Raw genomic sequence first — 25,130 nt, 5'->3', positions numbered from 1 at the left:
ATGGGATGAGTTAAGCAAACGAAATAAGGAAATTTAGAGAAAGCAAACTAATGGAAAAGTTACTTAGAACATAAGAAACTAACAAAGCTGAAACTTGTCCCACAAGCGAAGCTTCTAGTTCTCAACGAGTAGGTTGTTAATGTGATTTTAGCTAAAGAAAAATTGATGATTACAATCTCTTTATATTTTTCAAAATAATTTGGAATTGTATTTTTCAATTTTTAAATTATTCAATTAGTTTTAAATATTATTAATATGTTTAACAATATTTTATTATTATAAATATTAGAGCCTAAAAATTCAACCAATACTTGCCTATTTTTGTGTGGTTCTTACAAAACACTATTACATTATTAATATATCAAAAATACACTAAGATGCATGTTTGGGGTTATGCCTTTGCGGATGCTCCAAGAGCTACAATGTGTTTAATTCTTGTTAAATAACAATTCTTGTTAAATAACAGCTAAAGAATTGGAAGAAAGATCAATCATTTACACTAAAAAATTACCACATGAAACGTAGATTAGACCGGTTTTTAAAAAACATTGGTCTAAGCTAGGCTCATGTAATGAGCTTAGATGATATGTAAGAACAGAACCAAGTTGTAGATCACCAAAACAAGATGTGAAGATTTTAACCAAACCGAACCAAAAGTACATAATCATTAAACCGGAATTGAAAATAGAAAGACTGGTTTTATCATTTCATACCGAATTTATCGTGATACAGAATTCGAATATACACGTAACTTACTTAACACAACAAATCGAAGTTTCCAAAGCGATATGCTTGTTGAATTTTGATCTGTGGTTGAATTAGTTTGGACTTTGGATTGGGTTTCAATTGTTGTAAGTGAATAAGCCCACTGGCCCAATTATGATTTTCTTTACGCAAATCGGGCCCAATTTGATGAAAGATGAATTGATTCGTTTAGTAGTAACTCGCAAGAACACACTAGTGAATACTGAATACTGATGATGATTCGGATTCCAATTTCCAATTACCACCAAACCAAAAGTGTCTAAGATTCATCGTCATTCTTTGCTTGTTATGCGACTTCCATGGCTTCGTCGTCATACCCATTCGTCTTTCACCTAATCCCATCTCAAACTTGTGCACAGGAAAATTAAATTCGTGGAATCTGGAAAATGGGTTTCTATAAAAAAATCGTAGCTCAAATGTCCTCATCCTAGTCAACATTATAGGAATACGACTTTTGGAACCGTGTGTTTCTAAATTCAGGAAAACTCAAAACAACTAGGCATCAAAGTAGTGTTACTGTTCGTTCAATGTCCTAATATGCTTTATGAATTATGACTGTGTCTGTAAAACGAATAATACGTTTGAATCTTACAACCTTGAAAACGATGCTTAACCAAAAAACCCATTTTCCAACTCTAAATACACATTTTAGTTTCTCATTTCCTCACTCATCTTTTCATCACTTTCATCTGTTGATTCCTTCTTGTTGACTTGTGGGTACTGGTAATGTTCGAATCCAGTTTCTACAACATAGTTGTGTTCTGTTTTTGATCGTCAACAAATTTATCTTCTGGTTTTTTTTTGTTTCAGGCTCTTCTTGTGAGACATGGCTAAGCTAAAACTTGTTACTATCTTGATGACTATTGTGTTAGCTCTTGGAACAATTCAAGAAGGGAAACCTCATGGAGACCAACCTTTAGCATCAATTGCCATTCATAAGACATTATTTGATCTGAATGAAGAAGCTTATGTCAAAGCCTCTCCAACACTTCTTGGATCTGATGTAAAGATTTCTCCTTTTTATGTTATATATATCAGAAACGTATGCAAACTCTTCATTTGTCACCTTTGATCTAACTCCAGTGCTTATTTTCAGGGTAAACATAGTGAGTGGGTACTTGTCGAATATAGTTCTCCACACCCATCAGATGATGATTGGATCGGTGTCTTTTCTCCTGCAGCTTTCAAGTATATATAACACACCTTCTTTGTTAAAAAGCTATTTTAAAATCTCAAGGTTTAGTTTTTTGATATGATAAAAGCTTTGCATTACACCTTTTTTGTTTCTACAGTGCTTCGATTTGTCCTGCAGAAATAGAATACGTTGATCCACCTCTACTGTGTTCTGCTCCTATCAAGGTATTTTCCTCATCATGGTTTACAATACTAAGTTATGTGGTTTTCTTCTCTGCAATTGGTTTTAAAGCTTTCTCCTATTTCTTTACAGTTTCAGTATGCTAATTATGGAAACCCAGACTACATAAATACAGGCAATGCTTCCTTGAAGCTACAACTCATCAACCAGAGAGCAGACTTTTCCTTCGGACTCTTCTCTGGCGGTTTGCTGAATGTAACGCTCATTCACCCACAAGTTCTTTCGATTTACAAGGTTTTTAACTTCATCTTTTAACCAATCATTGGTTTTGTTTTCTCCCTGTCTGCTAGCCAAAGCTTGTGGCAGTCTCAAACAAAGTAGTCTTTGAGAACCCAAAGGCACCAGCTTACCCGCGATTGGCGCTAGGCAAAGCATGGGATGAAGTAAGATTCAGAAAACCCTTTTGGTTATTCTTTCTGTAGTAATGCCACAAAGAGTAAATATGGGTTTTGCAAACTTGTGTTAACAGATGACGGTGACCTGGACAAGTGGTTATGGAATCGACTTTGCAGAACCGTTTGTCGAGTGGGGCATTACAAAAGGAGAGCTTAAACGGTCACCTGCTGGGACTTTGACATTCGGGCGAAACAGCATGTGTGGTAAGTAGATCCGTCATTACCTCAAAACCCATACTTACACCCACACACACATTAGTAACATTGCCGCTGGTTCTGATTTAACAGGGGCTCCTGCAAGAACAGTGGGATGGCGTGATCCCGGATACATACACACAGCCTTTCTCAAAGAGTTGTGGCCGAATTCAAGGTATATGTGTTTTTCTGTTCTGAAATGACGAATCACAGTCACAAGGTAACCTGGTATGCATATATCAGTCACTAATCTTTTGTTTGAATAATATATAGGTATACATATAGAATCGGACATAAATTTCTCAGTGGTACATTCATCTGGAGTAAAGAGTATCAATTTCAGTCTCCTCCTTTTCCAGGACAAGATTCTCTCCAACGAGTTGTAATCTTCGGCGACATGGGAAAGGTTTGATATTTAGTCCAAATAACATTGGCCCAGCTTCTTGTTTATCAGATTATTCATAGCTTTCATGTGCCTTGTTGCAGGCTGAAGTTGATGGCTCAAATGAGTACAAAGATTTTCAACACGCTTCTCTCAACACCACAAAGCAGCTTATTCGACTTCTAAATGGTACTGATGTAGTTTTCCACATTGGAGATATCAGTTATGCAAATGGATACCTTTCCCAGTGGGATCAGTTCACAGCACCAATTGAGCCAATTGCTTCCACTGTTCCATACATGATTGCAAGGTCTGCGTTTTTTTCTTTTTCCTTTAATTTGATAAAATTGCAACCTTTCTGGTTCGTTGAAAGTGACTGCTGGTAATCCATTGTGCAGCGGAAACCATGACCGTGTCTGGCCCAACTCCGGATCTTTCTATCAAGGTCTAGATTCTGGAGGAGAATGTGGTGTACCAGCACAGACAATGTTCTACGTTCCTGCTCAAAACAGAGCCAAGTTTTGGTACTCGAGTGACTATGGAATGTTCAGGTTTTGCGTGGCCAACACAGAACTAGACTGGAGAGAAGGGACAGAGCAATACAACTTCATCGAGAACTGCTTAGCATCAGTTGACAGACAAAAGCAGCCGTGGCTGATATTCTTAGCTCATCGCGTGCTCGGTTATTCCTCTGCGGATCAATATGGTATTGAAGGTTCTTTCGGGGAACCAATGGGGAGAGACAGCCTTCAGAAGCTCTGGCAAAAATACAAGGTTGACATAGCTATCTATGGCCACGCCCATCTCTACGAGAGGACATGCCCTATTTACCAGGTTAGAAAGAAAATTATTACATTCAGCATATCAAAGAATGTTTTCTTGCAAAAAGATTTGAGTTTTCAGTTACCCTTTTGTAGAGCAAATGCATGTCTTCTGAGAAGACACAGTACGAGGGTCCATTGAATGGGACAATCCACGTTGTTGCTGGTGGTGGAGGAGCCGGTCTGAATAACTTCTCTTGCGTGAAACCGAAGTAGAGTGTTTTCAGAGATATGGATTTCGGGTTCGTGACACTTACTGCGATTAATCACTCCTACCTACAGTTCGACTACAAGAGGAGTAGTGACGGACTAGTCCATGACACATTCAGAATGTCAAGGGACTAACTTCTCTGAACATGGAATAATTTGTGTTTTAGTACGTTTTGGACAAAAGTTAATTTGCTATATAGTACGTTTACTATTTATAATTGGTAAAATAATACATTTTTACTATTTGAAAATTATTTATAAATCTCTTAAATCTGATAACTATGATATTTATCCAAATATATTTGGTTTTTATAAAATTCCAGTTACATAAAAAAATATATTTTTATCTCTATAATTTGATATGCATTTTATTTTAATAATTTTAAATATTTTTAAAACAAATATTGATACATCCACCTATTCTCATGTACAGTTGTGTGTCGCTGTACGAAAATTCTTCTGTATATTTTCGTACAGCGATCTATATATATGCATAATTATATGTGTACATATATTTTTCTGATTTATATATGTATATTTGTTTATGTGTAAAAATGTTTCTTTGTAGTTGTTTGTCTCTGCACAAATATTTTATGTATAATAATATGTTTCTGTATAGTTGTTTGTCTACACATATATCTGAATATTAAAACTGGGATATATTACTATTTATGAATAGTAAATGTACTATATCACAAATTAAGTTTTGAAAACATACTAAAACGCAAATTTTCCCAAGTTAATAATATACTTTAACGAAATAAAAGTTTTAGTTGAATTACAGTCATTTTGTGTTTTTTACAATCTAAATAAATTGGTTTTTCAGCAAAAGAAATCTGACTTTAGGAAAGATTGATGCTAATGAGTGAACCCTTGTAATTATTTTTGGAACCATTTAAAAATCTTTTAAAAACCCCTATAAACTTCTGAACCTATGTAAAGACCCTTGTAAATCGTTTTAATATTATTTAAAGACTATTGTAAATTGTTTTAAAACCATTCAAAAAGCCTTGTAAATCTTTTAAAATTATTTGTAAATCCTAGTAAATCTTTTTAAAAACCTTATAAATCTTTTAAAATTATTTTTAAAAACCCTTTTAAAACCTTGTAAATTTTTTAATTTCCAAGAACAGTGTCTCTGAGAAAAAATATTTTGGTGGGAATAGTTCAATTTTTTATTTTGTTGATTTAATTAACTTTCAATTAGGGATAAAATGGTCATTTAAAATTAAGAGAGAGCGAAAATGAAAATGTTTAAAAAGAATGTATTTTTGCAAAAAAAATATCATGAAAAGGGCATTACTAAGAATTTCTCAAAAAAAAACTTGGTTGGCAAAAATAAAAATGTTTAGACTTTAAAATGGTTTTAAAGCTTTAAAAGTCATCACCAATCAGCCCCTAAGGACACAAATGCTTTGTAGTTTTTAAATTTTGATTTTGGCTTTTGATTTATGGTTTTAATTTTTCAGGTTTTGAATATCCCACCTAAAACTGTTTTCAATAACAGTGGATTTTAAGGTAGATTTTAAAATGATTAGTTTAATAACACTGGATTTCATGAGACTTTTTCAAACTCATAATTGAATAACACATAATTTGTAAACTTTTTACAATAACTTAAAATTCCAATACATCCCCCCCCCCCAAGTTAATAATATACTTTAACGAAATAAAAGTTTTAGTTGAATTACAGTCATTTTGTGTTTTTTACAATCTAAATAAATTGGTTTTTCAGCAAAAGAAATCTGACTTTAGGAAAGATTGATGCTAATGAGTGAACCCTTGTAATTATTTTTGGAACCATTTAAAAATCTTTTAAAAACCCCTATAAACTTCTGAACCTATGTAAAGACCCTTGTAAATCGTTTTAATATTATTTAAAGACTATTGTAAATTGTTTTAAAACCATTCAAAAAGCCTTGTAAATCTTTTAAAATTATTTGTAAATCCTAGTAAATCTTTTTAAAAACCTTATAAATCTTTTAAAATTATTTTTAAAAACCCTTTTAAAACCTTGTAAATTTTTTAATTTACAAGAACAGTGTCTCTGAGAAAAAATATTTTGGTGGGAATAGTTCAATTTTTTATTTTGTTGATTTAATTAACTTTCAATTAGGGATAAAATGGTCATTTAAAATTAAGAGAGAGCGAAAATGAAAATGTTTAAAAAGAATGTATTTTTGCAAAAAAAATATCATGAAAAGGGCATTACTAAGAATTTCTCAAAAAAAAACTTGGTTGGCAAAAATAAAAATGTTTAGACTTTAAAATGGTTTTAAAGCTTTAAAAGTCATCACCAATCAGCCCCTAAGGACACAAATGCTTTGTAGTTTTTAAATTTTGATTTTGGCTTTTGATTTATGGTTTTAATTTTTCAGGTTTTGAATATCCCACCTAAAACTGTTTTCAATAACAGTGGATTTTAAGGTGGATTTTAAAATGATTAGTTTAATAACACTGGATTTCATGAGACTTTTTCAAACTCATAATTGAATAACACATAATTTGTAAACTTTTTACAATAACTTAAAATTCCAATACATCCCCCCCCCCCTCCCCCGCCTACCATCACATAAACTAGACTATAAAACTCCATGAAAAATAGCTTCATCGCACCATCAAAAATATATACCAAAGAAAAAGAAAAAAACTTCACCAGGGAAACGCGAAAACAACATCTACTTAGAGAATGAAGACTGTTTCATTTAAGCTTTTGCTATTAGTTTTCCTACTTGTGGCTATCATCCGTAAGTAAAAACAATAAACAAAAATCTTGCTATTCAACATTATTGTACTTTTTTTTAACGAAATTCACATTGATACCAAATAAAAAACATTATTGTACTTTTTCTTAATTATTTTTATTTATATATGCAGAAAATGGAGTTAGCATTCAAAATGATGCAAGTTCTATGATGAAATGTTCAAAGCAAGGGTATTTGCAAATTGGCGTTATAAAAAAAAAACTCGAGTTTGTATCATGCATATGATGAATGCTTATTAATTATAATAATAATAAAAAACATATTATTATAATAAAAAAATTGCATGCGTTTTAAGAAGACAAAGTACAATGGTCCATTAAACAGGACAATTTATATATTTTCAATAACATGGCTAGATTTAAACTAGTCTTGGAACATAACCAAACATAGTTGGGGAACAATAGATGCTTCTACTATCATTGAATTCAAAACCGGGAGATACTTTGTATTCATCTTCTCCAACAATGTATACTTTGTTGAGTATCCTATTCTCTTGTTCTTTCTCACAACACACTGCGACTTTCTTCTCCTCGTCAATGAAAAAACTCATGTGACACGAAAACATATGAGGATGAGGTGTAAAATCCACTGTCAAGAACTTGTTCCACGACACATATGTGGTCTCGATCTCACTGCTTATCCATATTTCCATCTTTTGTGTCGATCCTCTCTGATGTAACAAAGAAAGATGTTTTTCTCTAACAACCGATAGAGCCATTGTAGCATGTATACATACTCTCATTTCAAATGGGACGTACAGATATTGTAATGTTTCCGTCGAAAAATCGAAGCTAAGTAGAGAGTATTTATTCCTTTTTGTCCGCTTAAACAGCCAATAAACATCTCCCTTCAACGACACGCCACGAGATTGTAAGTTGCCTTTAGGACTTACATCGAGATTTCTCCATGACTTAGTGGTAAACTCATAGATTTCGAATTCTTGATTTTGTCTATCCCAAAACCTCAAGATTTTGTAGCCACTGCACAACTCTTTGTCTTTGTATCCGACAGCATACACATCGTCTCTATGGCAATGATCCTGTGGTTTGATCCATCTAGTTTGTCCCGAAAACATGTTCCAAACCACAAACATGTTTCTTTTGGTACTAGCGCATAGCAACATGCCATCACAGTGAAAGGCTTGACCTAGATCGACTTCTGAATTAAGACAAGGATCGATTAGGTTAAGTCCACGTTTAAACAAGGGAGGAGCAGTCATGTTAATCTCGTTGATATAGGAGCACATTGAATAAACTTTGAATTTCACCACCACGAGAACATGATACTGCCTATTAGATCTAGCATAAGCAATTTGCTTTTTGATGAATCTCGGATCTTTGAGTAGATCTTTCAACTGTTTGCATTCAGACCGTAGTCGTTTGAGAGAGATCATCGGAACCATTGACAATATCTCCTCTATTAGCTCCTGTGGAAGATCGAAGATTATCATTTTTTTTCTCTTGTGAGTTCTGACATCGATCTTACAAAGGTGAAAGCTTTTGGAGTAAGTTAGGTCTTAATTAGGGCTTCAATTAACTTTCATATGTGTTCTCTATCTTACAGAGGAGAAAGCTTTGAGAGTAAGTTAGGTATTGATTAGGGTTTTAAGTAACCTTCATACGTGTTCCCTCAATATTATTTATTAGGAAAAGCTTAAAACAAAACAGAGAAAGTGAGCCTCTTTAAATAGAGATGGAACAAGCAAACAAAATAAGGAAATTTGGAGAAAGCAAAACTAATGGAAAAGTTACTTAAAACATAAAGAAACAAACAAAGCTGAAACTTGTACCACAAGCGAAGCTTCTAGTTCTCAAGTAGTAGGTTGTTGTTGTTCTGCTAACTAAAGAAAATTTGATGTTTAGCATCTTCTTAATTTGTTTCGTATCATCAAGGGCTAAAATGTGTTTAATTCTTGTTAAATAAGAGCTAAAAAAAATTGGAAGAAAGATTAATCATTTACACTAAAAATACCACAAGATATGTAATGAGCTTATTATCACTGATATGCAAGAACATAAACAGGTTGTAGATCACCAAAACAAGATGTGAAGATTTCAAGAATTTTGGTGAAACAAAACAGTCGTCTCAAGATCTTCTTGGCTTCCTCATCTCTCTGTCGCTTTCATCCGAAGTAGAAGAAGATGATGAGAGTCAGACTCGGAACCAGGACTGTCGTATCCTTATTCTGACTCCGCAGCTTGCTTCTGCTCCCTGAGATACTCTCTGAGACTCTCTGTGATGCCTCCAAGACCAATGGATGTAAAGAAGCTGATTGCAAAACTCGTGTTCTTTGGACTATCTTTAAGGAAGATAGAAGATTCAAGTAATTCCTGCAATAGTGGATCCTGAAGCCTCTCATTGAGTTCCTCAATCCCCAAGTCGTCTGACAGTTTCTGCAATCAACGAAATCGTAACCAAATCAGCACAACAGTCTTAAAAAGAAACTCTTATTAGCATTATGCAGTAACATAAGGATTACTATTAATCATATGAAAACAGGATTACGTGAGATGGACAGTTCTGAAATAGAAATTTTTATGTTGAGGATTCTCTAGTTACCTGGAAAATGATCTTAACAAAGATACGAGATGAGGGAGTTGTGTTCTCTTCAGTTAACCTAATGTAAGCAAGCACATGCCACGAGAGAGCATTTGTGCTAAGTAAATGAGCAAAAAACGTAGCCACGTTATGCAACTTGTTTGTCTCAAGAAGATGACTCATGGAGTAGTTCTGAACAAAGCATTTCTCAAAATTGTCTTGATGGATCTTGTTGCTCATACATAAACGCTGACCCAACAAACCGTAGTAAGGCAGATAAGTTTTCTCCTTAAAGCAACATTCCAAGAGCACTGTGCATAGTTCTATTTCTTGTCCTGGTTCAAGCTTAATGTTACCTGCTTCCTCAAAACCATTGTTGTACATGATGCTCAGGTAAATTTTCCTCCTAAGATTAACAAGATTAGTCTCTGTCTCATCTCTTATTCTCATTTCTTCATCATCTTCTTCCTTGTCAATGAAGTGGAAAACATCAAGACCAGTTTCAGGATCAATTTCTTGATCAAGAGAGACATCGTGTGAAATTTGTTCTTCCACGAGATATAGCTCAGGAAGAAACACCTGATGTCGTCCCTGAGAGGGTAAACAAACCATTCACACAAATTGTTACTATTTCCTAGCAAAAAAAACCATATACTATAATCTCTATCTCACAACATATAATTATCATCAGATTCAAACAAGTTTAATGTCTCTACATACCTGAAATTTAGCTTTCCTAATAGCAAAGAGCCTTTCAATCAAGTACTGAACTCTCTTGTCTATCACTCTCTCATACAGTATACCACGAAACCGCTCAAAAATCCCTGCATTATGAACATTTGTAATATCTTAGAAACACAGATATAGAACATATAAAAAACTGTTAGAACTGTGAAAGTGAAAAGCTGAGTTGAGAAAGGATTAAAATAAGATTACCATGCATTCCTTCTGGTGTAAGGTATTGCAGCATGGCGCCACACTCTGTCACAAACCCAACAGATACCTCGACTTTGTCATCAGTTGGGTCTTCAAGAAGTAGAGTGAGTAACTCAAGTGCAATGATCCCATCAGAGACTTGTTGGTTCACTAGATGAGCTATGAATTTAACAGAAGCAAGAAGTTGAGGCCTGTCGTTACGCTTATATGCTCTCTTTAGCTGAAGAACGACTCTTTTCAATAGAAGAAACGAAACTTGAGGGAACTTGGAGTTGACAACAGCGACTAGAGCTGCATATACGTTAGTAAGTCCAGGAGATGCCATCTGAGACTTGATACAGCAACGGCAGAAAAGTCCCCTTCCTCTGATGAGATCTTCAGCAAAGAGTTCAGGGATTATGTTCTTGATGTTGCTTGCGTCAACCTTGTTCACGAGGCTATCGATACTTTTACGGAGAGCATCCCATGTAAGACGTTGGTACTCTATGCTGCTCTTGTCTTTCACATCATTCATCATGCGTCCTTGCTTGAAAGCGATGTCATCTCGCCTGGCTAATTCTTCATGAGAATTAATCTTATCTCCACCACTAGTCTCAAGGTCCCGTCGCGAGATTTTACGGTCTTCATCATCAGAAACCCTAACCCTAAGACCAACGTGTTCTGTCTCCATTCTCGATCGCCTAACTGAGATCAAGTAAGAACCTTTCTCGATAACCAGAGAATTTAAACCCTAGCCGATCTGAAATCTGTAGCAAGAAACTGATGAGGTTGTCGCTGGGATCTGATTCGGCGAGCAAAAACTGAAAAGGAAGAGAAGATAAAACTTGCTCGAGACGGCACTTTGTGTATTTGTTAAGATAAAGGCTCAAACATTAATGGGCTTATCTACAAAATGAAAAGCCCATCTTGTTTATGAAGCATGAAGTCCAAACACCGACCCAAAAATTATAATCTTCTCACTTTTGTCAATTGCAAACCTCTCTCTTTCTCTCACTCACTCTTGTTCCTCCTCTTCACCTGTAATCTCTTCTCCAAAATCAGAAAATGACTTCTTCAGTACTAACCTCAAGCTCCAAGCTTTTAGCTATGGCGAATTCTTCCTCTTCGACCGTTTTCTGTATTCCTTCTATCTTCACCATCTCTTCCTCCAAACCTCACCGCTCCAATTTTACCTTCTCTTCACGACCCATTAATCTCCCACTCCCTCTCAAATCCAAAACTCTCAATACCTTATCTCCTGTTGTTGCTTTTGTTTCCCAAACTTCGGATTTGGGAGAGGAAGAAGAAGGTGAGGATGGAAGCATCGGAGGTACTTCCGTCACTGTAGATGAAAGTTTCGGGCCTGAAGACGGTGGTGGATTTCAGGAGCCACCGGAAGAGGCTAAATTGTTCGTCGGAAACTTGCCTTATGATATTGATAGCCAAGCTTTGGCTATGCTCTTTGAACAAGCTGGTACTGTTGAGATTTCAGAGGTAAATTCTCTAATTTGTGCTTTTCAACGTTGAATCCAAATGTGGAATAGGGTTTTAGATTCTTAGTTTGATTTGTAAATGTAAAGGAATGATTTTGTTTGATGGGTTTGTTTTGAAATCTTGATTTTTGCAGGTTATATACAATAGGGACACTGATCAAAGTCGTGGATTTGGGTTTGTAACAATGAGTACAGTTGAAGAAGCAGAGAAAGCTGTTGAGAAGTTCAATCGTTATGTAAGGATTTAATCATCTTTGCTTGTTTTATTAATCTTGTTGACAATTTGGATTGTAATGAAAGATGTTGAAGTTGATTGGTATACAATTATAGGAAGTGAATGGGAGGCTTTTGACAGTAAACATAGCAGCTCCTCGAGGATCAAGACCGGAACGACAACCTCGTGTATATGATGCTGCGTTTAGGATCTATGTTGGGAATCTACCGTGGGATGTGGATAATGGTCGTTTAGAAGAAGTGTTTAGCGTACACGGAAAAGTAGTTGATGCTCGAGTGGTTTGCGACAGGGAGACAGGTCGTTCGCGTGGGTTCGGGTTTGTTACAATGTCTAACGAGGCTGAAGTTAGTGAGGCCATTGCTGCTCTTGATGGACAGGTATAAGGAAAGACTCCATGAGTTTCTTTGGTTATCTTCTTGTGACCTATGAGTTTCAGTTATCTAAGTGCTCTTTGTGTTTGCAGAATTTGGAAGGCAGAGCAATTAAAGTGAATGTGGCTGAGGAACGAACAAGGCGTGGATTTTGAAAGTTCAGTGAGTCCTAATATTGTGATATATGATTGTAAATGTTCTCACTTGCAATCCGATGTAGCTATTATGCGAAATCAACCTAAGAGTTCAAGCTTTTGTAAACATATTTTCTTTATTACCCATCAAAACATTTTACAAGACATTACACAACCTTATATGTACACTAAGACGTGGGAAATAGAGTTTGTTTCTTTGTTAAAATCCTCCTAACTGTTCGTCACGGCTAGTGAGGGGCACATATCTAACTGAAGTTTCTGTATGTGCCTTGATGGAACCATCCTCGCTTTTGTCAATTACCTTGAGCTCTTGAAAATAGGTTCCTAGTGGAATCACCATTCGCCCACCGGGTTTTAGCTGATCCAAAAGGGGCTGCGGGATTTCTGATGCCGCTGCTCCTACGTGTATGGCATCATAAGGTGCAAACTCTTGCCAACCTTTTCTTCCATCTGCCATAAGATACAAAATGAGTCAAAAGATGATTTTGCACATAAGGGAAGTTCCCCCATTAGAATGTTCAGAAGTTGGAAAGCTAATACCTACCACCAACATGTAGGGAGAGATATCCTTTCTTAAGCAAAGAAGCAGCTACACTCTTTTCTATATTCTTGATAGACATATCAACCAATTCAGGGATATGATCCACACCAACAACGCGTCCCTCAGCTCCAACCATCAGCGCGAAACAGCCAGTCAAGTACCCGGTTCCTTCAAGCATAAGGTGATTGTTATCCCAAATTCCCCAAAACTCAAAGAACTAGACTTTATAATAGCAATAACATCAAGTAAAGGTAACCTGAACCAACATCCAAAGCACGCATCCCAGGCTGGAGCTTATCTTCCAAGAGCTGCAAGCAAGTGGCATGCATATGGGGAGCAGAAATGGTAGCATTATAACCAATAGGTACAGGAGTATCAACATAAGCTGAAGATCCAGCTGGTACAAAGAGACCTCTATCCAAATCTTCCATAACTTGAGCTACTCTCTTAGATGATATCACACCGTACCGCTTCAAATTTTCCACCATTGCTTTCTTGCCACTAGAGCCAGCTCCACTCTGAAACTGCTATCACCCACCCACAACATTAAAATAGTCCATAAACCCAAATTGAATCAAATTCTTTAGTGTCAAGATTAATACAAAACAAATACAAAGTAACCACTGTGACAACAATTTCTAGCTGAAGTGTTGGCAATAAAGTGAAACATACCATACTAAAGAAGGAAGTGAGGAGACGACCGGAGAAACGAGAGAGATTGAGATTTAGAAATTGAGATGGTGAAGATGAACCGTAGCGGTGAAGTCTACGTGGCGCACAATAGAGATGACCATATGCTTTTAATGTTATTGTTGGGCATATTAAAACCTGAGCTCTCATTTTCTTTGTTAAAATCTGTTTTTTTTTTTTTTTCTAGATTCTAGTTTCTTCTCTCATGATCTGTTAGTGTGTTCGTCGTGTTCATACTCCAGAGTTGGAGTCGTATGTTGCCACGTAGCCTCATGACGTGATCTACTCTTTTCATGAAACATTGTAAATGGGCTTCCTATAGGCCCAATAAGCTGATATGATATTTGATGTTGCTTGCCGGCTACTACTATAACAAAACTTCACGTAAATTGGTAATGTCATTAACATATTAAAGATTAAATTAATCTATAGTTTGCTAATTTATAAATCATCGAAATTACGAAAAATCATGATTTAAAATAATTCTATTTTCTTTTTAGTATTGAATATTGATCATAATATTAATATCATTGAGATCTTAAAGTTTAATCAATCATTAATTACAAAATCTGATCTGATTCGATTTTTCAATAAACTAATTTTGTTGGGGAAAATCCAAAAAAATCACATTTGCAGTTTTGTATTGTTCTAATTTTGGGGAATCGTAAAGCGGCGGTGGAACTTAAAGTCGCCACCGTTTCCGATCAAAATCAACCTCTACTCAAACCCTAATTTCTAACTCCGATCGAGAGAGATGTTGTAAGTCTTTGATTTTGATCTTTTTTTTTTTGTGCAGTATGGTTTATTTGCGGTTGTTTGAAATTTTTTATTCCGATGATCGTCGGAACTTTTTTCAGGTCACAGGAGGAAAAAGCTATGGAAGCAATTAAAGACGCTTTGAGAGCTTTGCGGAAGCGTCATCTTCTTGAAGAAGGAGCTCATGCTCCTGCGATTTCTGCTCTCTCTAGGCCTATTCTCTCTCAGGTAACCTTGTTCGCTCCTTTCTTAATTGCTTCAGATTTCGCCATTTTCATCTTTATACCTTTTTCCCGAGTTATACCAATTGCTACTTTGCTAGTAAACAATGAAACATTTGAGGTTCTTTCAAATATTATTTGCAAGAAATGTTTATGTAGTTGGAAGAATAAAGGGTCTTTTTTGGATTTCTTAACCAAAACTGTAGCTCTCTTTATGTTTGTTTAGTGCATTTTGTGAGTTTGGCTAGACCTCTGCTTGTGGATCTCCTGCAATGGATGAAATTTTGATCCATTTCTGCGTTCTTTAATCTGCTTATTGTGTTTGGTTATGTTGTTGTACTCTTTGTGTCACTGAGTAGTATAAAAGTATATGTAGTTTAGTTTAAATTTCATGCTTGCTTCAAATGAATAGTATGCCTCGAAGTTTGTATTGGATCCTTTTGTTTTGGTTCAGCTTCGCCGTAGATTTGGTCTTATCTATCAACTTTTACAGACTGGAGTATTTGAAAGATGTCGTGAATTAGTTTTGTCTATTTGCATGCAGGGGTCAGAATGGAAGGAGAAAACAGAAAAACTGGAAACAGAGTTACAGCAATGTTATAAAGCTCAATCCCGACTGTCTGAACAACTTGTGATAGAAGTAGCTGAGTCAAGAACATCAAAGGCTTTTTTACAAGAGAAGGAGTTGTTAATTATTGACTTGCAGAAGGATTTAACCCAAACAAGGTCAGAATGGTTATGCAGTGAGTGTGAATTAAGTTGTGCGATTCTTAAAACTAGAGTTTTGCTGTAGGGAGGAGTGTACACGATTACAAGAAGAGTTAGACGACAAGACCAAGACTGTGGATGTACTTATTACTGAAAACCAGGAAATCCGGTCTCAGCTGGAGGAGATGACAAATAGAGCGCAAAAAGCAGAATCTGAGAATAAAATGTTAATAGATCGGTGGATGCTACAGAAAATGCAGGATGCAGAGCGTCTTAATGAGGTATATAGGGGCTTTCTTTTCTTGAGAGTTCCTAATGGCAGAGTTTATTAGTCCTCTATTTTCATTTCGGTTAGGTTGGCCTTAATTTGTTGATCTTTACTTAGGCAAATGATCTCTATGAAGAAATGCTAGCTAAGCTGAAGGCAAATGGTTTGGAAAGTCTTGCTCGGCAGCAAGTTGATGGCATTGTCCGCCGCAATGAAGATGGAACCGATCACTTTGTTGAGTCAACTATTCCGTCAACATGTGGGCACCGCATCCATGCTCATGAAGGTGGCTGTGGTTCAATAATCTTTGAATACAACTCTGGTACTCTGTTTACTGGTGGGCAAGACCGAGCAGTAAAAATGTGGGACACCAATAGCGGGACGTTAATCAAAAGCTTATACGGTTCCCTTGGGAATATACTTGATCTTGCCGTAACCCACGACAATAAATCCGTGATCGCAGCAAGCAGCTCAAACAATTTGTTTGTGTGGGATGTAAGCTCGGGTAGGGTACGCCATACACTCACAGGCCACACCGATAAGGTTTGTGCTGTTGATGTGAGCAAATTCTCTAGCCGACATGTTGTCAGTGCAGCATATGACCGTACCATAAAACTATGGGATTTGCATAAAGGTTACTGCACTAACACCGTACTCTTTGCCAGTAACTGCAATGCAATCTGCCTCAGCATAGATGGGCTTACGGTATTCTCAGGCCACATGGATGGGAATCTTAGGTTATGGGATATTCAAACTGGAAAACTTCTGTCTGAAGTAGCAGGACATTCTTCTGCTGTGACCTCGGTATCATTGTCCCGTAATGGAAATAGGATCTTAACAAGCGGGAGAGACAACGTCCATAATGTATTCGATACCCGGACTTTGGAAATATGTGGGACTCTGCGAGCATCAGGAAACAGATTGGCATCGAATTGGAGCCGGTCATGTATAAGTCCAGATGATGATTATGTGGCTGCGGGATCTGCGGACGGGACGGTTCATGTATGGTCACTATCTAATGGCAATATAGTGAGCGTTCTCAAGGAGCAAACATCTCCTATACTGTGTTGTTCTTGGAGTGGGATAGGGAAACCATTGGCATCGGCTGATAAAAACGGGTACGTTTGCACATGGACATGATGATGAAACAGTTGGATCACACTGGTTTTGTTAGCTCAAATGCGTCGTATGTTTCCAAAAGGATGGGCGTGCGTGTATTCTTGTATCTTGTGGTGAATTCTTTCCCTCAAAAGAACTTTCATTTGATGAAATGTTTCCTGCCGTACATAATTGTTTTCTAAGGTTCATTTCAGTGTAGTGCTCAATTTTTTCAAATATATATTTAATAAAACCTTACGGGAGCTAGCTTAGAAGAACACCGGCGATCATGTCGAGAATACGATGCGTTCAAGTGGTATTATGTAGATTCTTAAAAAGTTATCAAAACAATAAACAGTATTGAAACTTTTGTCAGACAGAATATCTTGGTTAACACTACATGTCGAAGATTCAAAATTAATCGTCCTGCATTCGATTATAAACAGCCATAGAGACTTCATCGACTCAGCCTCCGTGTGATACTTAAGACTTCATGGTCAGACTTCATTCACTCATCTTCCACCACCATTCAAACAATGTCTCTAAGCCTCTCAGTTCTTTCTCTTCTCCCCTACTTACCCTCAAAACACTGACAAAGAATCAGTGGCAACACTTAGCGGCCACTATAGCTATCAATACATCTGTGGCTTGATTTTTTTTGTTGGTCAAGCATATGTAGAATGACAATGAAAGTATATATACCACACCATAATATAGTGTTTGTATAGTAAGAAGAGCTTTTGGTTTCAAATTTACCCTCTTTGGCTTTTGAATGTATTTTTGACATGTGAGACTTTGGATACCCAATCAGTTTTGCAAAAGCTTCCACACAAATGTTATCAAAAGCCCAAAATATGATGGAAGATGTTTAATTTAAGGTGTCTTCTTTTGGAACTTCATCTCCAATGTCCACATATTGTCTTTTGTTTGTTTGTTTGTTTCGGACACAGATTCTTTATACTTTGTTCCTTTACTCAAGGTTTACAACACAGATGATAGAAGACGTTTCAAGTTTGTTACAATGCCGCATTTTAAGCACAATGCAAAGATCCCCCAAGAATAATAATACATCAATAAGGCTCCTAAGCCTCTCTAATATATCCACATCCTTCTTCTGCTTCTGTTTATATCACTGTATAACAAATGTAATGTATTCCTTGTAATCATTATTGCAGGAAGAACTTTTAACCTTCATGTTCCACCAAAACGTTAAACCTATAACTTGCTGATAACTAATACACTCCCGATTTGTTCATAAAGGCAACTTGGTCATCTCTGGCCCTCCCAACTTAATACCTGATGAACAAGCTTCTCTGGTAGCTCCTTATTCGCCTGCAAAACCATGATATACATTCAGAATTTTATATCACATTACTAAAAAATTTATAAGAGATGAAACATAGTTTAAAGTTTTTTTAACTCACTTGGAAGTGCCTCATGTGAAGTATTGGCTCACACCCGACATCTGCAATGAGTTTTCCTTGAGGAGTTTGTTTTTTAAATCGCTCCGCTATGAATCCGCCGAATATGTTTTCCACATCAGGTAGATTGTGGCAAACTTTCATGAGCGAGCTAAGTGAATTCATCTGCATTATCACACAAGCTATTTTATTTGATGGAGCAAAGAGATTCATCTAGCAATCCATACCGAACAAATTGATGACAAAGCAAGAACTGACCTTCATATATGGACATGATGCACATCCGCCATGAATAGAGCAGCCTTCACCGCCTGCTACTCCCGGCACAACCGGTAATGCCACATCACCAACTTTAGTGGAGTTTGAACTATCTGAAGAAGTTTTTGTCATCGAGTCTGATGATACAGGAAATACTACTTCAACCTTCAGTTTCGAATTGGCAGAAGATCCTAGCAAACTCCTGATCACCGCGACAATAGCTGTTACCATTCCTGACTCTGTTCCAAGAACAAATTGCAGGTGGTCATCCACATTACGGTCCACTGCTTCCTCAACCTTCAGCTTGATGAAGTCTAGTATGTTTTGTGTGGATCCAACAACACCCATCTCTCTTTTCTTTGCTTCCATTGCTAGTGAAAACATTTCACCTGGAACCTCGAGGTGCGCAGTAAGAAAGGCGTCACAGTACATGTACTTTAATCTCTCCACTACCTCATGACCGAAAAGATGATGTACAATACATGTTCCTTCCTGAAACACAATCATTTAAGCAAAAATTCTCTTGACACTTGAGTACTGCCACAAACAACTAAAGCCAAAAGTTACCTGGAAATAGTGAAGACGCGGCAGCAATGATTTAATGGAACTTAAGTTGTGTTTAGGGTGAATATTGGTGATTTCTTCATCAGTCATCAATGTCATCTGCTGGAATAGCTTTACAATATTCGCTCCCATGTAAGAATCAGGACCGTACCAAACATTTAACTCTGGCATTTGAGCAAACGCCTATTGAGATGAGACACAGAAAGAGTTTAGAACATCAAGAGAAAGCAAAAGAAAAAAAGTTGAAAGAAAGCAAGAAATAAACCTGCAGAATTGTCTGTACAACATTAGATGAAGTGCAAGTAATGGTAGGTACAAGCTCATGCGCAAAAGCTTTTGTCTCCAGAGATGTGTTGATATAAACAACATGCAATGAAGGTGGGGAAAGAGAAGCAGCTTCAAGATAATTCAAGTAAGCAGGAGCAGAAGCAGCATCAGCCAGTGAACAACCAATGGTCTCATCAGACATCCTGTACACGCCAACCTAAAAAACCCGCAAAAAATATGTAAGGACTCACAATCACAAAAGAGCAAAATATAAGAGATAAAGAGACTCTCTAACCTCTTCAAACCCAGCTTGATCTAGGATAGCACGGACATTCTCCGACATGAAATCAACACCAAGAACTGTTACAAACTGACATCCAGCTTTAGCCATTGCGACAGCTGAATCTGCCATGACAAGAGAATCAGATATAGAGATATGTGGCCAGTGCTTTTGAGCAGCAGTCAAAACCCCTTGTACTTCTGGATCCATATAGAAATGAGCAACCACTCCTATCTTCTTTTCTTTCAACACATTGACAAGTTCTTGAACCCTTGACTCCTCTGGAAACAAATATTTCGCCTGCAAGTAAAAACAGTAGCCAAACAACAAATCTTAACAGCGACGCCTGGAACATCTACATTTCTGCATAACTCAGCTAGATATACATCCGCACAAGAGTGACACAGAGTATAATCTTGCAAAAGAGGTCAAGAATACGAGAAATAATATTGGATTGTACCACCGTAACATCTACATTGCTTCAACACTGAGCTAGATACGTTAGGCCATCTTACTTATTCTTTGTAAATCATATATATAACTGATTTAGCTAATAAATACGAGCTAGACTCTCTTAAGTCACTAACAAAGAAAGCTCATCTGTTCATACTTTTAATTCTTCAATTGCAAAATGAGAATAAAACAGAGAAAGATTCTCACCTGAGCTTCAGCGAAGCTTCCTTTAGCTTCAATGCCATTAGCCGTTAACACAAGTGAAGGGAATGGCTCAAAGGTGGGAGCTGTACCTTCCCTCTCCGCCACTAATCGTCGAGTCTTCTTCTGCATACTCACAAGAACATTGTGCCACGTGTTCACCCTCGATCTCTCTCCACTCAACAATCCAACATTAAGCTCAGCCAAATCCTCAGTCTTCATCTCCATCACTTCTTCAGGGGAAGCCTCATCAAGAACTTGAATCAGACACGAACACATACCTTTGGACACATCTGAATCACTATCCGCCCAGAACCTCATCTTCCCATCTTGACCTAACTCAGCCTCTAGCCAAACACGAGCCGTGCAGCCCATGACTCGGTTTGATTCAGTCCGGGATGTCTCAGCCATCGGAGGGATAAGACTCGCGTAATGAAGAACCCATTTGAGCCTATCAATTGGCACTGTCAAGGATTTGAATTCCTTTACTAACCTCTGGAGCCTATGAGGCACAAGCTCTGTGGTCTGTGACGAAGAGGCAATAGCAGAGACTGAGAAAGGTGACGCCTTTACGTCTTTCGAGAATGATTGAAGACATTTTAAGGATCTAAGCAGTGGAGTAACGGTGTGAATCCTCCTCTGAGACCCAAAATTCAGATGGGTTGTTCTGAAATTTGGAAAAGGCTTAGAGTTCCGAGAAAGGAGGGAAGAAGAAGAAGAAGAAGAAGAAGAAGAAGATGTATGTGCTACGGGGAGAGCTAACGCCATTGAAAGACCCAAAAGCTTGAATCTTTCGACGATGATGAAGATGAGAATTGAGAAGTAGGAGAGGAGAATCAGGAGATGGTGGGGAATGTGATGCTCAATGCGCAAAATGCAAGTGCCCCACTTTGATTGAAAAAAGCTTATATTATGCAAATGATACAATGCAACATTTTCATTTCTAACAAGAAACAACAGTATTATTATTATTTTGGCTATTGGGATTTGCAAAGTCCTATATTCTAGTAGTAATTTTCTACTTTTTCTATTGGTCATATAGAATAATATTGAAAAAATCGAATCTTTTCTAAGTAATATATTAGCCTGATCGGGAAATCATAGTTGACGGTGGCACTTGCACACAACAGAAGAACTATTTTCCATTTTTACATGTTGCAGTTTTGGTTTCTTGTTAATAATGTTTTTTTTTTTTTTTTTCTTGTTAATAATGTTACCAAATAAAGAACGACATGTACGAGTACGAAGAGTATGTAAAACAAGTTAAGAAATGTTTTAACAATGAACTACACTTAGATAATCTTACCCTTTTTGGAGAAACCAACATTATGTTTTTTTTTTTTTTTTGTTTTTTTTTTTTGAATCAAAGAAACCAAAATTATGTTGGCAACATGAGTTTTTGGATGGGTAATAAGAATAAGGAAGACGTGTTCAACTTGTTTACCCTATAAAAAAATAAAAAAAATAAAAAAAGACTAAAGAAAAAGTAGAGGTCTTCATTCTTCAACTTGTGTTAATCAATTGGTTTGTTTGTATATGAATTTTATAGAACGGTCCAATGACTGTCGACATAGGTGGAGAATGGCGTTTAATACTTATGGGCTTGGGCCGTTTAACGATTCATAACTCATACTTATTTGAACATGTGGTTTTGTGGTGAATATACACTAATGTGTAGTTTCCAACCCTATACCAAATGAACTCCATGTGTTTCAAAGTAGGATTGTACATAAAGTGGATTTATATATATACATAACAAAAATCTATAGTCATTGCTACAATCTAAATAAGTGATATCAGTTTATATATTTTTAAGAAACTATGAAGAGAAAGTGAACTTTTGTTATGTAATGGTAGCTTATGAATTGATGAGATATGTTGGCAGCTACAAGATGCTTGGTTATTCAGGCTGTTATTCAATTTGACCTCATGCTTATCATGTTAGATTCTTCTCAATGGCTTTGCTTTTCATGTAGAATCGTAAAGTATAAGTCATCCAAGTAGCTACCAGAATATATGACACCTCACTATGTTTCATGTAATATCTAATATAAAAGATGTTTCAATATATAGTTCATTAGCATCAATATTGTCATGTACTATATAGCCCCTACGATAGTCCAAATAGCAATATGATAACAATAGGTTAATAGTTATATATTTCAATTTTACAATAGTTACATTAACTACATTACATAGTACTTAGAAATATGAGCGCATCAATTAGATTTCTTGTCAAGATATCTAAATTTATAGGATTTGATAAATTAAAATATTAAATACTTTTATAACTGTTTTGAAAAACCAAAAAGTTAAGTGAAAAATACATACCAAACTAAAATATTTATCTAAATTCTATAACACATGCTATATTTTAGTGGCATATTCATATTTGCCTTTAAAATGGCATTTTTAGGAAGATTTTTCTTTTGTTTTTTAAATGTAAATTATCTCTTTCGTTAAACTAATCTCAACAAGGATGGTCATGTTGCCACATATTCTAAATCGTACATTCTTCTTTTCTTTTGACAAGAAAAATAACTCTCTTCTTTTATTTGTTTCATTCATATCTTGATACTTATAAGATAAGGTTGCCAAATACAATTTTGCAATAGCTTCTTTTTTATTTGTTCAAAACTCAAAAGATAGCATAATGACTAAGAAAAGATATAGTGATGGTGTTTGTTGGTATTTGACCATTAAAAAAGAAAAAGGTACTACCTCCGTACATAGAACTTAACCATGTGAACGTGGCTTCTTTGGCTCCATGTCTCTTGGGAAATGATTCCACCACAGGTTTGCAAAAGTCAATGTATCGTTGCTGATAATACTAATAATATTAACACTATAGTTATTTGATTATTTCGGCTATATGGAATTTTCTAATAACCAGCACAGCTTATATTGATAAGGCCTATTGATTATGACGTGACCAATTTGGTTTCCCCAACAAGTGGCTCAATTTGGTGGACGATGAGTACGGTGGACAACAACAACTCTAGTTTTATCAATCAGACAGCGTAACAATGACTTTTGCATGAACGAAAATATTAAACTTTTTGGACGATAGCTATATATTTTACATTTTCGCCTCAGTGTACGTATACATTTTTGTGCGTTAATATATATATATATATATATTACTAATCATATTATCTGACGTCAGTACATCTATCACTATTTTATTACTCTGTGTCGACATATTTGACATTTTGAGTAAACCCCAAACTAGATCTTAATGAGATGATCAGGATCGCTGTCAGCAGTTCATCATGCTTATCACTTTCAAATTTTAATAAGCATTTCATATTTTCAGGTCTAGAGATTGAGAAACATAAATTTGTTTCTTACATCCTTTTTGCAATTTTGTAAAATATGAAAAATATTACAAAAATATAATTTTGATTTCAGAAGTCATAATAGTATATATTTTGCTTTTGCTAAATGGCAAAAAGAAGTCATATAATATATTGTTATTTTGTTATACTACATTCTTCTTTTGGCAACTTTTATGATACTACCATTTTTTTGTGAAAACAAACAAAGTGTGTAAGAGTATATATCACAAAGTGTGAAAGATTCAAATTCCATTTTTTTTTAAACAAACAAAGTGTGTAAGAATATATATCAAAAAGTATATAAAAATATAGAAATCACACAACGCATCACCACCGTAGGATTAGTTTTGCTCCGTATGAATGGCTTAATGGTACAAAACGCATAAATACAAAAATAAAATAAAAAGAGCACATAGGGAAGAAGAAGAAGAAGTAAGCAACATGACAAAAACAATTGGTAAACAAGAAAGTTCAAAGTCAACGCTTTTTTTTAGGGGGTACAACGTCACAAACACGCAAAGTAAACAGCTCATTTGCTTTGCTCGATCTTGGCCTTCCTCTTCTCGTTGACAAAGAAGACGAGCAAAGCCACGACGGAGAAGACACTGAAGCAGACGGATGCAATGTCTAGGGACTTGTGGCGACCACTGATAGCCTGAACGCTGAAAAGACCGGTTTTCTTGGCTGCGTCCGTGCTCTGTCCAAAGGCAACTTCATGGTCGTTTGCATCAACCGCGTAGGCACGAACGAAGTAGGTTCCGGTGGGGATGTCACGCTCAAGGGTCCAGTCAATAGATTGAGTGGTTTTGTCATAAGGCCTGGCCACGATCTTGTGTGGGCAGGTCTTGTCTTTGAAGAGCTCGTCATGAGTCTTGCGCCATGGTCGGTCAACTTGGCTGGTCGGAGCGTAGCATAGCTTTACTTTAATGGTTTTAAATTCAGCCTCCTTTTTTGACCCTGTCGAGCTTAGCTTCCATGTAATGCTTATTTTGTCGATTCCAGCATCCAAAACTAAAAATATCCAATATATATTGATCAGCCTTGATGTATAAATTAATGTCAGATTATATCATACATATTCACGTATTTCTAAGTAATTTACAAGTAACGTTTTCAACACTTATGATGAATGTTTTAAAAGAGAATTATTATACTTACCGACACCTTCTCCTTCTCGGCTAGGTTTAGTGGTGACTTCAAGTGAACCTTTCTCAAGATCGGAGAAGAGCCTTTCTTTTTTTTCCGCACCTAGGCTAGATTGGATCAGTGTACATATGAGAAGTGAAGCAAAGAGGATCTTGTGGATCGCCATGGATATACTTGAATCTGAATATCAAGAAACTAAGGCTTAAGAGGAGAAGAGGAATATGCCCCTTTGTGTGTTTGCTGACTTTGAGGTTTGATAAGAAAGGTGGGGTGCACATTTATGTCTTTATATAGTGATTTATGGT

General features: G+C 36.2%; 8 protein-coding genes across 9 annotated transcripts; 3 read left to right on the top strand and 5 right to left on the bottom strand.

Moving 5' to 3' along the window:
• The first annotated feature begins 1,383 nt into the window (after positions 1-1,383).
• On the top strand, positions 1,384-4,397 carry LOC17875698 (probable inactive purple acid phosphatase 1). The gene is made up of 12 exons (XM_006279545.2): positions 1,384-1,488; positions 1,576-1,768; positions 1,862-1,953; positions 2,058-2,124; positions 2,213-2,335; positions 2,431-2,523; positions 2,610-2,739; positions 2,824-2,905; positions 3,004-3,136; positions 3,217-3,422; positions 3,511-3,946; positions 4,030-4,397. The coding sequence occupies exons 2-12, from the start codon at positions 1,592-1,594 to the stop codon at positions 4,147-4,149; spliced, it is 1,659 nt and encodes a 552-aa protein (XP_006279607.1). The 5' UTR covers positions 1,384-1,488; positions 1,576-1,591; the 3' UTR covers positions 4,150-4,397.
• A 2,629-nt stretch (positions 4,398-7,026) lies between these two features.
• Positions 7,027-8,358, bottom strand: LOC17875967 (putative F-box protein At3g17560). Its single transcript, XM_023777608.1, has one exon. The coding sequence runs from the start codon at positions 8,356-8,358 to the stop codon at positions 7,267-7,269; it is 1,092 nt and encodes a 363-aa protein (XP_023633376.1). The 3' UTR covers positions 7,027-7,266.
• A 526-nt stretch (positions 8,359-8,884) lies between these two features.
• LOC17874793 (pre-mRNA-splicing factor CWC22 homolog) lies at positions 8,885-11,115 on the bottom strand. Its single transcript, XM_006282280.2, is given in 5 exon segments — positions 8,885-9,058; positions 9,061-9,301; positions 9,468-10,037; positions 10,167-10,270; positions 10,383-11,115. Coding segments are annotated over 5 exon segments (1,650 nt in total). The 5' UTR covers positions 11,053-11,115; the 3' UTR covers positions 8,885-8,993.
• Positions 11,116-11,358: 243 nt separating this feature from the next.
• LOC17875785 (RNA-binding protein CP31B, chloroplastic) lies at positions 11,359-12,761 on the top strand. Its single transcript, XM_006280838.2, has 4 exons — positions 11,359-11,855; positions 11,989-12,090; positions 12,185-12,466; positions 12,553-12,761. The coding sequence occupies exons 1-4, from the start codon at positions 11,427-11,429 to the stop codon at positions 12,613-12,615; spliced, it is 876 nt and encodes a 291-aa protein (XP_006280900.1). The 5' UTR covers positions 11,359-11,426; the 3' UTR covers positions 12,616-12,761.
• On the bottom strand, positions 12,713-14,060 carry LOC17874714 (protein-L-isoaspartate O-methyltransferase 2). Of its 2 annotated transcripts, none has more exons than XM_006281815.2 (4): positions 13,829-14,060; positions 13,413-13,683; positions 13,160-13,324; positions 12,713-13,065 (listed from the first exon to the last, which is right to left on the bottom strand). In XM_006281815.2, the coding sequence occupies exons 1-4, from the start codon at positions 13,994-13,996 to the stop codon at positions 12,815-12,817; spliced, it is 855 nt and encodes a 284-aa protein (XP_006281877.1). In that variant the 5' UTR covers positions 13,997-14,060; the 3' UTR covers positions 12,713-12,814. The 2 variants fall into 2 exon arrangements, with proteins under 2 accessions (XP_006281877.1, XP_023641124.1); XM_023785356.1 differs by having other exon boundaries at positions 13,413-13,680; positions 13,829-14,059.
• A 400-nt stretch (positions 14,061-14,460) lies between these two features.
• Positions 14,461-17,172, top strand: LOC17876601 (autophagy-related protein 16). The gene is made up of 5 exons (XM_006280264.2): positions 14,461-14,605; positions 14,704-14,830; positions 15,368-15,549; positions 15,617-15,812; positions 15,917-17,172. Exons 1-5 carry the CDS (start codon positions 14,601-14,603, stop codon positions 16,937-16,939), a joined length of 1,533 nt encoding a protein of 510 aa, XP_006280326.1. The 5' UTR covers positions 14,461-14,600; the 3' UTR covers positions 16,940-17,172.
• Positions 17,173-17,848: 676 nt separating this feature from the next.
• On the bottom strand, positions 17,849-21,284 carry LOC17876015 (quinolinate synthase, chloroplastic). Its single transcript, XM_023785648.1, has 7 exons — positions 20,348-21,284; positions 19,703-19,987; positions 19,406-19,624; positions 19,144-19,323; positions 18,577-19,068; positions 18,322-18,483; positions 17,849-18,229 (listed from the first exon to the last, which is right to left on the bottom strand). The coding sequence occupies exons 1-7, from the start codon at positions 21,107-21,109 to the stop codon at positions 18,167-18,169; spliced, it is 2,163 nt and encodes a 720-aa protein (XP_023641416.1). The 5' UTR covers positions 21,110-21,284; the 3' UTR covers positions 17,849-18,166.
• A 2,668-nt stretch (positions 21,285-23,952) lies between these two features.
• Positions 23,953-25,092, bottom strand: LOC17877369 (high-affinity nitrate transporter 3.1). The gene is made up of 2 exons (XM_006281037.2): positions 24,838-25,092; positions 23,953-24,690 (listed from the first exon to the last, which is right to left on the bottom strand). Exons 1-2 carry the CDS (start codon positions 24,989-24,991, stop codon positions 24,209-24,211), a joined length of 636 nt encoding a protein of 211 aa, XP_006281099.1. The 5' UTR covers positions 24,992-25,092; the 3' UTR covers positions 23,953-24,208.
• Between the last annotated feature and the right edge of the window lie 38 nt (positions 25,093-25,130).

Source organism: Capsella rubella, unplaced genomic scaffold, assembly GCF_000375325.1.
Source record: "Capsella rubella cultivar Monte Gargano unplaced genomic scaffold, Caprub1_0 scaffold_8, whole genome shotgun sequence".
NCBI lineage: Eukaryota > Viridiplantae > Streptophyta > Magnoliopsida > Brassicales > Brassicaceae > Capsella > Capsella rubella.
Note: the sequence above shows the minus strand (reverse complement) of the source record. Positions and strands in the feature narration are given on the sequence as shown.